The 15,302-nt window shown below is 34.2% G+C and overlaps 1 protein-coding gene across 1 annotated transcript; it reads left to right on the top strand.

Annotated features, from left to right (window-relative positions):
* LOC149805380 (uncharacterized) lies at positions 1–1,491 on the top strand. The gene is made up of 2 exons (XM_089936174.1): positions 1–215; positions 702–1,491. The coding sequence occupies exons 1-2, from the start codon at positions 156–158 to the stop codon at positions 1,143–1,145; spliced, it is 504 nt and encodes a 167-aa protein (XP_089792300.1). The 5' UTR covers positions 1–155; the 3' UTR covers positions 1,146–1,491.
* The last annotated feature ends 13,811 nt before the right edge of the window (positions 1,492–15,302 follow it).

The raw sequence follows: 15,302 nt of genomic DNA on the forward strand, positions 1-15,302 counted from the left end.
ACGTCTGCTTATCTTGGGAAAATCACTAATAAAATACACTGAAGTCGTTTTCCAGTATCAACTGAAATAGATTTTAATATTGAAGATTAATAGCAGAAATAAAAGATCAGGTGGGCACGCAAGACTTTGTGGATATCTGCAGCAAATAAACAAAGATGGCGAGACTTTTGACAAGACTGACTCTGTGTTTGGTAGCGGTAACTGTGACGGTTCAGGTAATTCTAATTTCTGTAGCCCTTTACTAAAGTATGTTTGATAATTGTCAATAATTTCTAGACTTCGTAACATCGAGCTTTATATGAATTATTAAGTATCAAAAGGGATAATTGTATTTTGGCAATCCGTTCACAACTATTATCTCGCTTTCTTTTCGCATACAACTTATATATTGTATGAATAGAATAAAGATCAAATTCAAGTCCAGTTCATTGTCTTTTAAATCTCTTTTGACCGGAAGGGTTTGAGATGACCGTAAGTATTTCAATTATTTCAATCAGAGCGAAGAATATTTATAGACATATAATTATTTAATAAAACATATTATCTTTTAAATTATGGACAACGAGGACAACAATATCTTAATTACTTTGTATGCATTTGAACGATACTTCTGCCCCATTATGATCCTTAAAAAATTACAAAATATTTCAGATCTACTATCTATTTCGTATGTATATGTATCTCGTATGTACTTCTTACAGTCACAGAAATGTGTGGAGCAGGTGAAACAATGTTCGTGTAGTGTCCCAACTAACGTCGAACAAATTCAGGCTGACACTGACTCTGCAGTTACCAAATCGGAAGGTCTAGCTGCGGCAGTTGGGGCTCTGAGCCCTCTCCTTGTGGGTGGAGTGGGGATGGGCATTTGGAAATTTATACAGATGAAGAAAACAGGTTCAGCCCCTTCTAATCTCTTCGACGATTCCATCAACAACACCCAGAAAGCTCGTTCTCAGGACAAGCGGAGAGGTACGATGGCATCGCTTACAGACTACGAAGAAGACCATGGTTATGACTCGCCCAGAAGGGGCTCAGACGCAGATTTGATCCCAGGGGGCAAACAGCCCCCTCCTTCGAAGCTGGGGAATCCTCTGTCCCAGACCAATAATCGTGTCAAGGACGATCTGAATGCATGGTTACATTAAAATGTAAACAGTTTTTATAGATGTACGTGCTTTGATATTTCTATCTGAAATTTTTGGCTTCGATGAAGAAATCAGCACACAAAGTAATGATTTATTTTAGTTTCCTTCCAGAATAATTATGTTGACTTTTGATCGGGTAATATGATGACGATATGTTAATAATTGCATCGATTAATTAAGTCAATTTGTATTCGGTTCTTATTTGTTTGTGATGTATTTGGTCGTAATTTGTTTTGTTTTGCTATTATTTAGTAATGCCTATGTGTCACAGTCACTCATAGGTCAAACATTAGTAAACTCTGCGAGCCTGATCTTAATATCACTGATAAGGCTCATTGTCACACATATATATATATACATGTCAAGAATTCCATTTTGTAAATAAAACAACAAAGCAGAAATTAAAAAGACCGTTGAATAATTACCTATCTCTTTTTTTGCTACACACAAACATACGTGGCCATACGAAATATCCTGATAATGTGAAACATGTGTGTGTGTGTGTGTGTGTGTGTGAATTTTAACGGCACTTTTAACACATCATTGGCTATATCATACCAAGGTAATGGAACTAAATTACCATTCCCATCTGTCTGTCTCTCTCTCTCTCTCTCTCTCTCTCTCTCTCTCTCTCTCTCTATATATATATATATATATATATATATATATATATATATGAGATATTCATTAAGCTTGCACATGGAATAATGTTCTAATCAGATAAATCATTTATTAATTACTCAAGCGAGGAAAAACAAAGAGTTGTATTCATAAAACTCATCTGGATCTGGATCTACCCTGTACATCTTTTCAGGGTCTGTAATTAAGACCTCGTGAACAGCTTAAACGGAATACACTTTTTACGCTTTAAAAAGAATCAGTTTAACTAAAAGAAACAATTTGAATTATACGAACAATGGTCCCAAATGTATTCATTCTTGCCCAGAAAAGAATACATGTTCCATTACATTTTTCCGTCTTGTGACATCTGGTTATGCGAATTCTCCGTGAATGAAGCACTAAACACATTTTAGTCACCTCCCTATAGAACCATTTTAGTGTGTAAGGTCTACGTCAGACTTATTACTGTATTCTGTCTTTACAATCTTGAGTATCTGCCTGTTTGATTTCTTCTACTACAATACAGTTAATTCCATTACAAATGACACTTTATTTGTGAATATATCCAGTTAATTCCATTACAAATGGCACTTTATTTGTGAATATATCTAGTTAATTCCATTACAAATGACACTTTATTTGTGAATATATCCAGTTCTCGTGAAAATCATCGTAATAAAATGCCAATGTATTGTTCTGTCAGGGTATAGGGAAAAAAAAGAAGAAACAAGTAATTAACACACAACCTGTGTCAATCTGATTGTCCAAAGATCATTTTTATTTCACATTACATAAGATCAACTTATTACTTTGCTATGCATACCAGCAAACGATTTTGAACAATTGTTTTGTCAGAGAATAGAAAGAAACAAGTGGTACTGTGATGAAGTTTAATAAAAATTTCCAATTTCCTTAAAACAAAAAAAAAACACCAAAAAACGCAGTACAACCCATAAAGACGACACTAAAAGCCACCACAGTGTAGACACGTACAGACGAGTGTATGTTGTAGCTCTCTCTCTCTCTCTCTCTCTCTCTCTCTCTCTCATGCTCTGCTTGCCCATCTGTATATTGTTTTCATATTCAGTTAAATAAAACTTTTATTAAAAATTTTGAAATAAATACATATTGAAATATGCAATACTCATTATATACACGTAATTTTGAATCAATTAATGCTAATTATATATAATTGGCTTTGACATTCGTCTGAATGGTTATGTGTTTTAGTCATTATTCATCCATTCACAATGGATAGGAAAATAAAATGTTACTGTAAGTTTTAGCATAGTAAGTCATTTTAGTCTGCTACATAAAACTAAATTCTTTCTTATAATATTATTAAACACACAGTTCAAAATTTTTATCCAACGCTATGAGAAGAAATGTTTATACTTTGTAATATTGCCGACTAAATCTGTATTCCTTTAACAGGGCCTTGCTCATTAGAAATTGTCAAGGAGCACATGCACATATTGAAGCGAGTAAGAGCTTGCCTTATTCTTTCTTTATTAAAATTACGTTATCATGTGCAATCTTATAAGGAGTAGTGCAATTCAACATAACAGGGTACTTGACATTAATCTGTTCTAAAAGACGATTGTGTTAGTCGTCGTTAAACATGTCAAAATGCGCACATTTGTTATTTAGTTGGTGACATGAGTTTTCTTTCCGAAAGGATTCAACGTCAAACACGTTTGCAGTACTCGTCCGAAACAAACTTTGACACCGACATAATTTAATCATATTAGAAGCAAAACAGTTATCGCCGAAATATATAAATAATAATAATAATAATAATAATAATAAGAAGAAGAAGAAGAAGAAGAAGAAGAAGAATATAATAATAATAATAATAATAAGAAGAAGAAGAAGAAGAAGAAGAAGAAGAAGACGAAGAAGAAGAAGAACAACAACAACAACAAAAATGGTAGATAACGAACCTGAAGAACATAAATAAGGTATACTGCTGAAGTGTTAAAAGCTTTCAAATGTCATTACAGATATGGAGCAGGTTTATTACGGGATAAAATTGTTGGCTTTTATATTAACTCAGTTGTAATAAGTAATGAATAAATAGGATGGACTCATTTCTTTCTGCAATACAGCAGTGGTCTGACAGAGGAGGGAATAGTTACATTGATTCAAAGTAACAGATCTTATGTCAACTGCATTTTGGGCGACAATTAAATTTTGAGTGCACAGGGCAAGGGCGCTGATGAAAATATGGTACGATTTCGGCAATATATTTCAGATTCAATGTTAGATTATAATATTATATTTGTGCTTACATAATCTTTTTACCAAGTGATGAAAATGGGTGGCATTTTTGGCATTGTTGGCTACATCAACTATCCTGGTGGCCTCACATGATGCTCTACACAAGAGGCCATGCAGGCACACATTGTAACATAACCGATACTGGCGGAATCGTTCAAGAAGACGGAAGTAATACAGAATTGTGATGGCAATAAGGAAATGGCATCAAATCAGTTATTTACAGCTGAACTGCCAGAGACTTTTTAGTTGTGTTAATGTCAATATTAAAGAAGCACCGAGTGTTTATTTACCGTGTCTCTATGCCGTACTGTCAGACTCATATTGAGCCATTATATGTGAGTTGGAGGCTGGAGGTATGGCAAGCGATTGCGAAATTGTATGGTTATGCTTTTTGCTTGGGTATGTGTGCGTGTATGTGCCACAGAATCTATATCTAAATGAAAATTTGATCGTTTGTGTTTTACCTTTTTTTTACATTAAGTTCCAACATTTTATAATAAACGAATTTTCATGTCATTGAGCATACATGTATTTTAGAATACATTAATCGCACAGATGACGGGGTCAGGTGGGTTGAATTGGCTTGGTACTACAATAGATACCTATTTATGCAATACATTTTTTGGAAAAGAATGTTTGGTTAGAATATTTGCTTACAAGAATTAACGAGTATATATGCAGTAAAAAAGGAACAATAATGCTTTAAAATATCCAATCACCTGTTAAGTTTCAAAAAGTTTTTTTCCTATATGTCATACCCCGAAAAGAAAATATCTGTAAGAATTCAGAAACCTTACAGATACACTTGGTAGCAATAGTGTTTATTTGAGTTATATTTTGGCAATATATAGGTGTATTTGTTTATACATTTTGAATATCCGTATTTATTGAGGTTACTTGTTGTTCCCGAGAAACTGTGCTATTGATTCATGTCATTTAATTTTAATAACCTGAAATTTTGTACATATATTTAGCAGTGGTTCCACAAAGACATGTTATTCATTTTAACAACTAGAAATATCCGAGCCAGTGAACTGAGTGGTAGACACTAGTTGCACGTCTTTTAAAATTCTCAGAAATGCATTAGTAGTACTGTGAGGTACACTTGTTTTGTCACATTTTCAATCAGAAGTTCCAACAGGTCACAAACAAACTTCAGATTCCTTGACCACTTATATATTTCAAGTTATAAGTAAACTGCAGATTAAAACCTGGACACTTCTTAAAATATTGTACATTAAGTCTGTGCATCATGAGTTACTTAGTTGATACATTTATTTTGTAACTTATTTGGTAGCAATTTATAAATCTGTAGTACGAGGTGCATGTATTCATACATGTTTCAGAAAGCTGTAACTGTGTGGTGCATTTTGCATCTTGATGGTCTGTATGCAACACACAATATTTTCTGTTTACGAAGTGCTTGAAACTGTCATTATTGCTATATTTAAAAAAATGTTATTAAGTTCCAAAATGAATTATATTTAATTAAGATCGTCATTGTTTAACAGCGACCAGGTAAACCCAGCATCTGCATTACAGCTGAGCACTCCTTACCGCTCCTGTTAAACCGTTTACCATATTTGCCATGGACAACGCAATAACTGCGACAATTATAGCACAGTTATAACATCCACTGCAATTGTCACACCTTTGTCTTTAAACATTTGTTTTACCCTGTAACCTAATGGTAATTTATCTTTAGGTTTTGAAGCTATTTTTAAGCTTTGTTTCTAAAGTTACTCTGTAGATTTATAAGTGTCCAACTGTTAGTGCTCTTTTATTTTAATATATGATAACAGTTCCTTCAATTTAACTTATCTGGTTACATAATCAGCAAAAATATAAAAGCCGTTGTCAGATGTTATAATCCTAGCAGTAACATTTCTACCTATCGATGATTTGAATGAATTACAGACTGAAAAAAAGATGCCATGACATCAAACGGTATTAGATACCTTACTTGGGTTATATCATTTAAGTTGGTAGTTTACGTGGATCTGGATAATGTGCCCGCCCAATAACATTTCAACATATGCATTTTAAAACGTCAATAGACTGGGCGTTTGTTAATCAGTGCATTTTAATCTTCGACCATATGTGTAACTACTGTTGTTATTACTGAAGTGTCTACATGTTATGCACTTAAGACTGTCAGGAAAACAAACGAGACCAAACAGACTAAAACATTTTGTGGAATATTTTAATGATTGAAATGTCCGTTTTTAATGCCTTGACTTTTTTTATGTCTTTTCATACATCTTTTTAATAAGTCGTTTTAGCGTTATTTTCACCTGTTCTCGCTGGCTGGCATGTACCAGTGTTGTTCTGGGTCGGATAAATAAAATAAAAACCCAGTGAATAGCATGATCTATATTGAGATGAATTTTATCCACACCGCTAGTTTTTGTACAATTGTCTACAAACAATGATATACATGGAACATCAAGAACTTTCAGTGATCTATCAGATTTTATGTATTTAAGATTTAAACTCCCCACATATGAATTAATCTTAAGTTTGCATAATTGCAGAATTTTTATTTCTTTATTCCTTCATATTTTTTCCCTCTAAAATTTGTTATCGTTTTCTCTTGAATGTTTAATGTACTCCTTCATAAATGATCTGCTAAATACTGCCTTCATTAACTTAGGCTATGTTATTTAACCGTCCTAGTATCCATTATATATAATTTACTTCTTATTTATCCATTGTGTAACTACAAACACTTAACACTAACCTTCCACATAAATGTGGCACGAGTTTAAGTCAATGTAATGGTTAGTTGAGATATGGCGTAGATATATTTGCAAGTAGCCGTAAAATCATATTTTCGTTTACCTGACGAATTCGTTGCAAATAAACAGATAGCCAAGATAATAATACACAGGAAAATAAGATTGAGGACATGCAACAAATTAAAATAATAACAGGAATAATAACAGATGAAAATAAGATAGGCAGATCACCAGAAAAAATAACTTCACAAATGAAAAGAGTTCCACTTTGACCCGAGCTTGGTAAACAACTTGAAAAACAGAATATTAAAGAGCCAAATCTGACAGGTGAAGATGGAAGTAAGCGATATTAACGTTGTCTGAAAGTTATGTTGAAAGTTAAACTAAAGAAAGTTCAAACAATACGTAGTAACGGTCTTGTAGTAAAATAGGTTACCTAGGTGTACATTAATGTGTCATAAACCGTTGGTTATGTCAGAGAGCAAGCATTTAAATTAATAACTATAACAAATTAACAACCTAACCCAATGACAAAATAGTTATTGGCAGGTGAGACAAACAAAATCATTAGCGCTATTCACCAAACATTTATTAAGCTCAAATCTTAGTCATTTACAGTAAACGTTTGAAAGAGATATTTACGATGTCGGTAACTTCACCAAAAACATGGATCTGTTGAAATTAACTATTCCAATTTAATCAAACCAGTTAACAAATGCCTGTTAGCACAAGGGATCATAGTGACAAACCTTTGGTTTCGTTTGGTATTTGACGGCATTTCAACACAAGTAGATTATTTAGCGCCAAGGTAATTCGATTAGAATGCCCTGCCCATCGACACGCCACGTCAGCCAACCTGTGCTGATCCGATTGTAGAATTTTCGAAGATGTCCTCTTCAGGTTTTCACTGAACTTCACATCGAGATTCTTTACAGATTGTTCCAAATATTGCCTGATGAAATTTAATCTATTTCAAGGAAGATGACTGTCGTCCTTATGACAACTTATTTAACAGCCTTTTCAAATCGATAAACTATTAAACAAATGCATTTTCATCATTATTTTGGTGCTGTCGACATTTCTTGATTCAGGTCGTGCAAATACTGGTAGAACGTTATATTTTTGTATCTATCTTCATGTCATATATAAAAAAAACCATGTTATCCTACTCAATGTTCAAGTTCTCCATTGACAAAATTTTGACAGTAGCATTTCATATAACCTAGCAATTCCCGTTTGGATTCCATTTGTTTGTGATGTTGAAAGCCTCGGTTCTGTAATCACTAAATCTATATGGGCATTCACCGAAGCCTAAATATCAATTTTTCTAGCTTACTACCTTCATCAAAGTCGGCTATTTTTATTAGTCCTAAATTTCGCGCGATCTTAAAAAAAAAAAAAAAAAAAAAAACATTGACCAGTGCAAGGGCGCTGTAAAATAAATAAATCAAGGAAGCAAATGACGCCTCGAAAGGACCGAAGTAATACTAGCCGAAAAGATTTTGTAGGAATCCACGTTAAAACCGTTTCGTCCTTTTCACTGAGTTTTGAAACCATCGCTAACATTTTTTTTTGAGCGATAACAAGATTTTCAAAATGGCCATCGTAGTGACCATTTTGACTGGAAGATCCGCATAATTTTCTCTCAGGATTAATCAGACATAATAAGAAGTCTCGGTGAAAACCCCGTGTTAACATGACCATATATTTAGTAGCAGCGATAACAAGATTTTCACAAATGGCTGCTACGTCGGCCATATTGAGTCTAAAAGCACAACATTTCTCGTTTACGACCGATTAGATATCATAATAAATTATCAAAGGGAAACTATGTCAAGATGTCTTCCCGTTTAGAAGTAGAGATGGCAAAATTTTCAAGATGGCTGCCATGGAGGCCATACCATATTAGAAGCTAGATCGGCAGTGTTATCAATAAGGACAAAGAAGACATAACACGAAGCCTTTCGGTTAAAATCCCATTTAAATATGACAATCCATTCAGGAAGAGTTGAAATAAAAGTTTCAAAAGATGTCCGTCGAGGCGGCCATATTGGGTATTTTTATTACTAGCTACACCTTGGGATGAACGTGTGTGGAAATTTGAATGGCAATCCTCCAAGTATGTAGGTGCAGTAGCGACAACAAATTTGCCCGGACGGACGACACAGATGGACGAAGGGCAACCTGCTATCCCATAAGCTTTTCTGATATATGACCGGTAGTGCCATAAATCCGTTCATGTTCAAGATAGTATTAACATTATTATTATTGGACCACTGCCCTAATTTTACTTGTTTCTGTTGGCGGTTGTTTATTGACTTAAGTTTGTCTGAAATGCAAGCAACAAGTTTGAAAAAAAGGGGGGCTGGCTTACTACAGAACTACATACCTGTAATATGGGCAAGACGAAAATAATATTGCAGATTATTCATCTAAAACTTTACGATTACGGCGAACGCATACATATGAAAATATATTCAAACTATCAATTCAAGTTAACCAGTACACAAACAAGAATTATTACCTAATTATTATTCTGGGGTGGGGCGACTTATTTCGGTACAAGATAATTGAAACAGATCTTAAAAATAAAAGCATTCTTTCGACCAAATATAGAAGACTGCGTGCACATTTGTTTTCAAACGGAATGGCCGTCTTCTTATTTTAGATCAGTTAAACCATGGTATTAAGTAGAATATACTGAACGTCAATATTTCCGAAAAATGATAAATACAACATGTACCCTGAGCTGATGAAAGATGGACAAATCTCCACGGGGGAACTATCGGTGACACAAGTCTATATCAAATGATCTGAAAAAGAATATGGGGATAAAGAGATTTGTGTATCAAACCATTCTAAAATTAATGACACCGGTCAAATCCAGACCAATGTATGATGGCTTTGAAGGGATAACCCGTCAATAATCTGAGTATCAAAATGTCCAAGTACTAACAACGGAGAGACGACACTGGCGCTCGGATAATGTTCCACAGAAATTAAATGACAGGATTTAACCTCAGTTACTTGGGAGTGCTACCCAGGTAGGATCTGGAGGGACACGTCGGGAACTTTGGTACTGTAATCTGACGAGATTAATGGCTCATTGTGAGAAAAACACCTGACTGTAAACCGAACAAGGGGAAGAAGCAACATCAATGCCCGGATAGACGATAGAAATGAAAAAAAAGTTCATAAATAAATCCAAACAGGAGAAACGCTGATATAGATTAAATTATTTATTAATTCTGACAAATCGTTACGCCAGAAAAATGCCACCCAAAATAAAGTGAGTAATATAAAGCTCTATCTTACAAATATAACGCACAATAGCCGTCATTTGTTCGTATATTAAATACAACATTTTCAAAATGTAAATAAAAATAACTAAACGGATTTTGGTTTGAAATACAAAATTTACCTGATTACAATCATAATTATATTGGAAACATAATACTGAATCATTCTTACACATTCTAAAAAGAATTTTCTTTTACCGACAAAACAAAATAATTAAAAATAAAATCAACATCAACAAAAAGAAATCAACAAAGACTGCAGAAAATGCGTTTTTGTTACTGCAAAAGAAACACAGAGAAAGACAAAGTCGGTCAAAACAAGACTTTTCTGACAAGCTATGAAAGGTGTAGCTAAAAAAACAAGACTTTCCTGACGAGCTATGAACACATTTCAACTTTACAAACGTAACTTTATTAAGATAACATTCTTTTTCAATAACAATAAGGACCTAAAACGGTCCTTATAACACCCCTCCAACAAAAAGTCAATTGGGTAAGGCATCTATCGAGGGTTAAAAGCAACAAACGTACAACGTTTTGTTGAACATGTCGGTGTACCCAAAAGCAAACTTTGAAGCCATACTCTATGTTAAAAAACTGAACCTTGTTTAAACCAAAATGAATCAAAATTCGTTGAGACCAACCACATTTATCAGTTCAAATATGAGGAATTGTGACCTTATTACTCTGTCACTGAAATGTGTTAAACACAATTTAAGTTCTTGTGACAAAATGAAATGTCAAGTTACACGCGTGAAGAACTGTGAGTAGCTTCTTTCTTGGTCAGCGGGAAACACACACACACACACACACACACACACACACACACACGTTGTTTTTCGCAGAACTACACCAAAACAAATATAAACAAAATGTACCACAAGCCTAAATATGAATGGAAAAGATTTGAAAATCCCGTAAATTGTATATAAACTAAAATGCAAATGAAAACAAAAGTCTATCGAAAGTACTAGCTAGCACTTTACCGCCCGAAATAAATTTACAAGACTTAAAGATAAGACCATTTCTTCTTTTTAAATGCTGAATACGAAAACCACCTCTGATATTCTTAAGCAATATAAAAAAATTCAACTTATCTGATGTGGTGGATATATTGGATTTCAGATTGGTACCATCTTCATTTAGGACCAAAACGATATAAGTAATTGGTGGAAACTCCATGGTGATATGACTTTCCGTTTTGTAGGAGTAACGATACGAGAAATTTTAAGATGGCTGCCATGGTGACCATGTTGAAAATCAGATTGGGGCACCATTTCCACTTAGAATCAACCATACATCAAAAGCAAGTCTTTTGGTAAACGAACAGTGTCAAAATGACCATCTATCTAGAAGTATCCGTAACACGATAATCAAGATTGCCATATTGCCTGCCATACTGGAATTTCGATCGACACCATTTTTAATTACGCCCAACTAGACATCATAAGAAGTCTTCTGGTGAAACGCCATGGTAACAGTAGCGATATCAAGACTTTCAGACTGGCTTACATTTAATTTTGGATCAACTAGACATCATAAGTACCATTTAAGTAAAACCAACATGTTAAACAGGACCATACAATTCCTTACGGCTATGTGAGCTAATAAGAAGACGGTTTTTTCCCTTAATTTCTTCGCGTTGATAGCTTCAATAAATCATCGAGGAGTCCTAATTGTGTGTGCAAATCATTAATGCGTTCATTGCACAGCCCTAACACAAAAACGAACTGCTTTACAATTACTGAACTTAAAAAGTTTTAATCTTACCTTTCTGCATTAAATCATATCTATGAGGTCAGTGTTCGTGGAAACATGAATGCTGAACTGGGTTAATGACTAAAAATGTGAAACAATAAGCGCATTACTAGGAAATGTATATACCTGCAAAAATGGTATATTACAAAATAAATCAATGCTTACTACTCAACTTACCTCTATGAAGCTGTAAGTAGTCTGATAGCAACTGTAAACAATTACGCACAATATTAACTCAGAAAAAAATGTTGATACTAAATGTTGGCATCTAGTGTGTGTATATTTGATTCAGATTTTTAATGTAGCTTTAACAATTTTTCAGTCATATCACTATGATGCCTGCAGTGTGGCAGTTTATAGTGATGTCTAGCACTGGGGCATCATGCAGACATGTAGCATGATGTCCCACCCAGTCCCATTATCCTGACACCAGGCTGACCAGCCCTAACGCTAACCTCTTAATGCTGAGTGCCTAACGAGGCAGCTGTTAGTACCATTTTTGTAAGTCTTTGGTATGACTCTGTTGGGGTTCAAACCCACTTCCTCCTGCTTTTAATGTGGACACTCTAACCACTAGGCCAACAGAGCTGTCCCTACTTTAGTGATGTATGTATTGTTTAATAATCATCAAGATGTGTCTGCTAACATCCCTCTGGGACTGTATACATGATTTGAAACCTTCATTGTCATCTAATCATTCTTGTGATGCATCAAACCAAGTATACATGCAGAATCGGTGTAGATGGAGTTCAGGTTACAAGGCATAATCTGTATAAACAAAATGTGACCTATGACCCTCATTTACTCTTCCTCGCTGCACATCAGGACAAGCGTGACATACATGATGGATGGACATAGAGATGAAGTATGCACAAGCATAGGTAACACAGTATGCCCCTGCATAAAATAATTATGTCTGTGTGTGTGTCATGTGAAAAGAAGGAAAAAATTGTGTGTATTATGATAACTTTTGTGCTATGGACTATCGACTATCAAATAAGCTTGGTCTTTATTTGCACATCTCACAAGATGCATAAACTTTTTTTTTTAAACTTCCATTTCAATGCTCATTATCTTCATAATAGGTTAGTATTTGGATGTGAAGCTTTCTTAAACTTTAGAGACTAATGGAATTATAACACTCTAATGATCTTCACATAGGTGTTTATAAACCTGTTTACATTTAGGACTGGCCATTCTTAGAATAAAGAGATGACAGGTGGTATTTAGTGTAAATTAAATTGACAATAATTGGCTTTAATTTTAATTATTTTATATGAGCTACAAAAAGATTTGTGATAATGGACATGGCATTTGTCTCATCAGTTGTTATTTTGGGTTTAATGCCATTTCTCAGTGCAAGATAGGCTATATATGATAGCCAGTATAACTGGAAACCCAGGAAACCCCGGTAAGAACTGCTGACCCATGGGAAACTACTGAGTCTTCTCACATACCCACACTGACCCATCCTAAGACTCAAACCCAGATGGACAAAGGTGAGATGGCCATGATCGGTAAAGGTGAGCACTTTAGACCATTCTGCCACTTCAGTAACCTGATCTCATATTTATGCACATGAATTTTAGGTCATAACAGTCTTAGATGATTTATGTGTTAATAATGAAAGTCCTATAGGCCCTGTCTGTAGATCCTTGTTTAACCTGTTACTATACATCAATGTTTTATCTGGCGCAAGTGAAGAAATCCTACAGACCCTGTCAACAGATTGTTGTTTCACCTGTTACTCATGGAGAAGTTCTAAAGTAATGTCTATAGATCATTGTTTAACCCGCTATCTGTGAAGCAGTCCAACTGGCCTGACCAAAAGACCACTGGACATCCAAACAAGCAAAATGAAATCCAAGAAACAAGGAATATTCTGATTGATACTTATAATACAGACAATCAGAATCAATTGTTCTTAGTGAAAATACCACAAAAATATTGGTTCCTGTAAGAATGTTACCATCTGCACTTAAATTGTGGACAGGAGATGGATCAGTATGTATTCTATTTCTAGAAAAATGAAAGAATGTTCTTGTATGTACAGTATAGTTGCTTGATGATGTGTATGTACAGTATAGTTCCTTGATGATGTGTATACAGTATAGTTGCTTGATGATTTGTATACAGTATAGTTGATTGATGATGTGTATACAGTATAGTTGATTGATGATGTGTATACAGTATAGTTGCTTGATGATGTGTATACAGTATAGTTGCTTGATGATGTGTATACAGTATAGTTGATTGATGATGTGTATACAGTATAGTTGATTGATGATGTGTATACAGTATAGTTGATTGATGATGTGTATACAGTATAGTTGTTTGATGATGTGTATACAGTATAGTTGTTTGATGATGTGTATACAGTATAGTTGCTTGATGATGTGTATACAGTATAGTTGTTTGATGATGTGTATACAGTATAGTTGCTTGATGATGTGTATACAGTATAGTTGCTTGATGATGTGTATACAGTATAGTTGATTGATGATGTGTATACAGTATAGTTGCTTGATGATGTGTATACAGTATAGTTGATTGATGATGTGTATACAGTATAGTTGCTTGATGATGTGTATACAGTATAGTTGATTGATGATGTGTATACAGTATAGTTGCTTGATGATGTGTATACAGTATAGTTGTTTGATGATGTGTATACAGTATAGTTGTTTGATGATGTGTATACAGTATAGTTGCTTGATGATGTGTATACAGTATAGTTGTTTGATGATGTGTATACAGTATAGTTGCTTGATGATGTGTATACAGTATAGTTGCTTGATGATGTGTATACAGTATAGTTGATTGATGATGTGTATACAGTATAGTTGTTTGATGATGTGTATACAGTATAGTTGCTTGATGATGTGTATAAAGTATAGTTACTCAATGATGTGTATACAGTATAGCTGATTGATGATGTGTATACAGTATAGTTGCCTGATGATGTGTATAAAGTATGGTTGCTTGATAATGCAAGAATTATTCTGGACATAAAAAGATTCATAAAAGAAGAACAAACACTTATTTACAGATATATTTGACATTTAAAATTTCTGGTATTGTACTCAGGTAAATGTGCTTAGGAACAATTAATGCACTGCACCCAATGCATGCAAAGGAAGCAGTAATTAAAAAGGGAAATAAAAATATATGCCATTTACAGATATTTAAAAAGGTCCTTTAAAAATGGCAAATGATAGCAGAGGTTAAAAATTTGGGGGAAATAGAAAGAGAGTCAATTCCATTGGCCAGATCTATTAAACTAAAAACTGAAGGCCCACAGTGTTAACTTCTTTTCAAATCAATGATGAAGGATTGTGAGGACCCAAATGTATTAACCTTGTTATATGGCTGCTGATTATAGTAGGCCCCTCTTATAAGGTCAATACTCTGCAGTAAAACTGTGGCCCTAAAAAGATGTGGTCTAATGGGGGAGACAAAAT

Source organism: Sinohyriopsis cumingii, chromosome 2, assembly GCF_028554795.1.
Source record: "Sinohyriopsis cumingii isolate HCF-2022 chromosome 2, ASM2855479v2, whole genome shotgun sequence".
NCBI classification, from domain to species: Eukaryota; Metazoa; Mollusca; class Bivalvia; order Unionida; family Unionidae; genus Sinohyriopsis; species Sinohyriopsis cumingii.

Coding starts and splice junctions, on each gene's coding strand:
- LOC149805380 (XM_089936174.1), top strand. CDS start 156: ATGGCGAGACTTTTGACAAGACTGACTCTGTGTTTGGTAGCGGTAACT. Junction 216..701: donor CGGTAACTGTGACGGTTCAG/GTAATTCTAATT, acceptor TACTTCTTACAG/TCACAGAAATGTGTGGAGCA.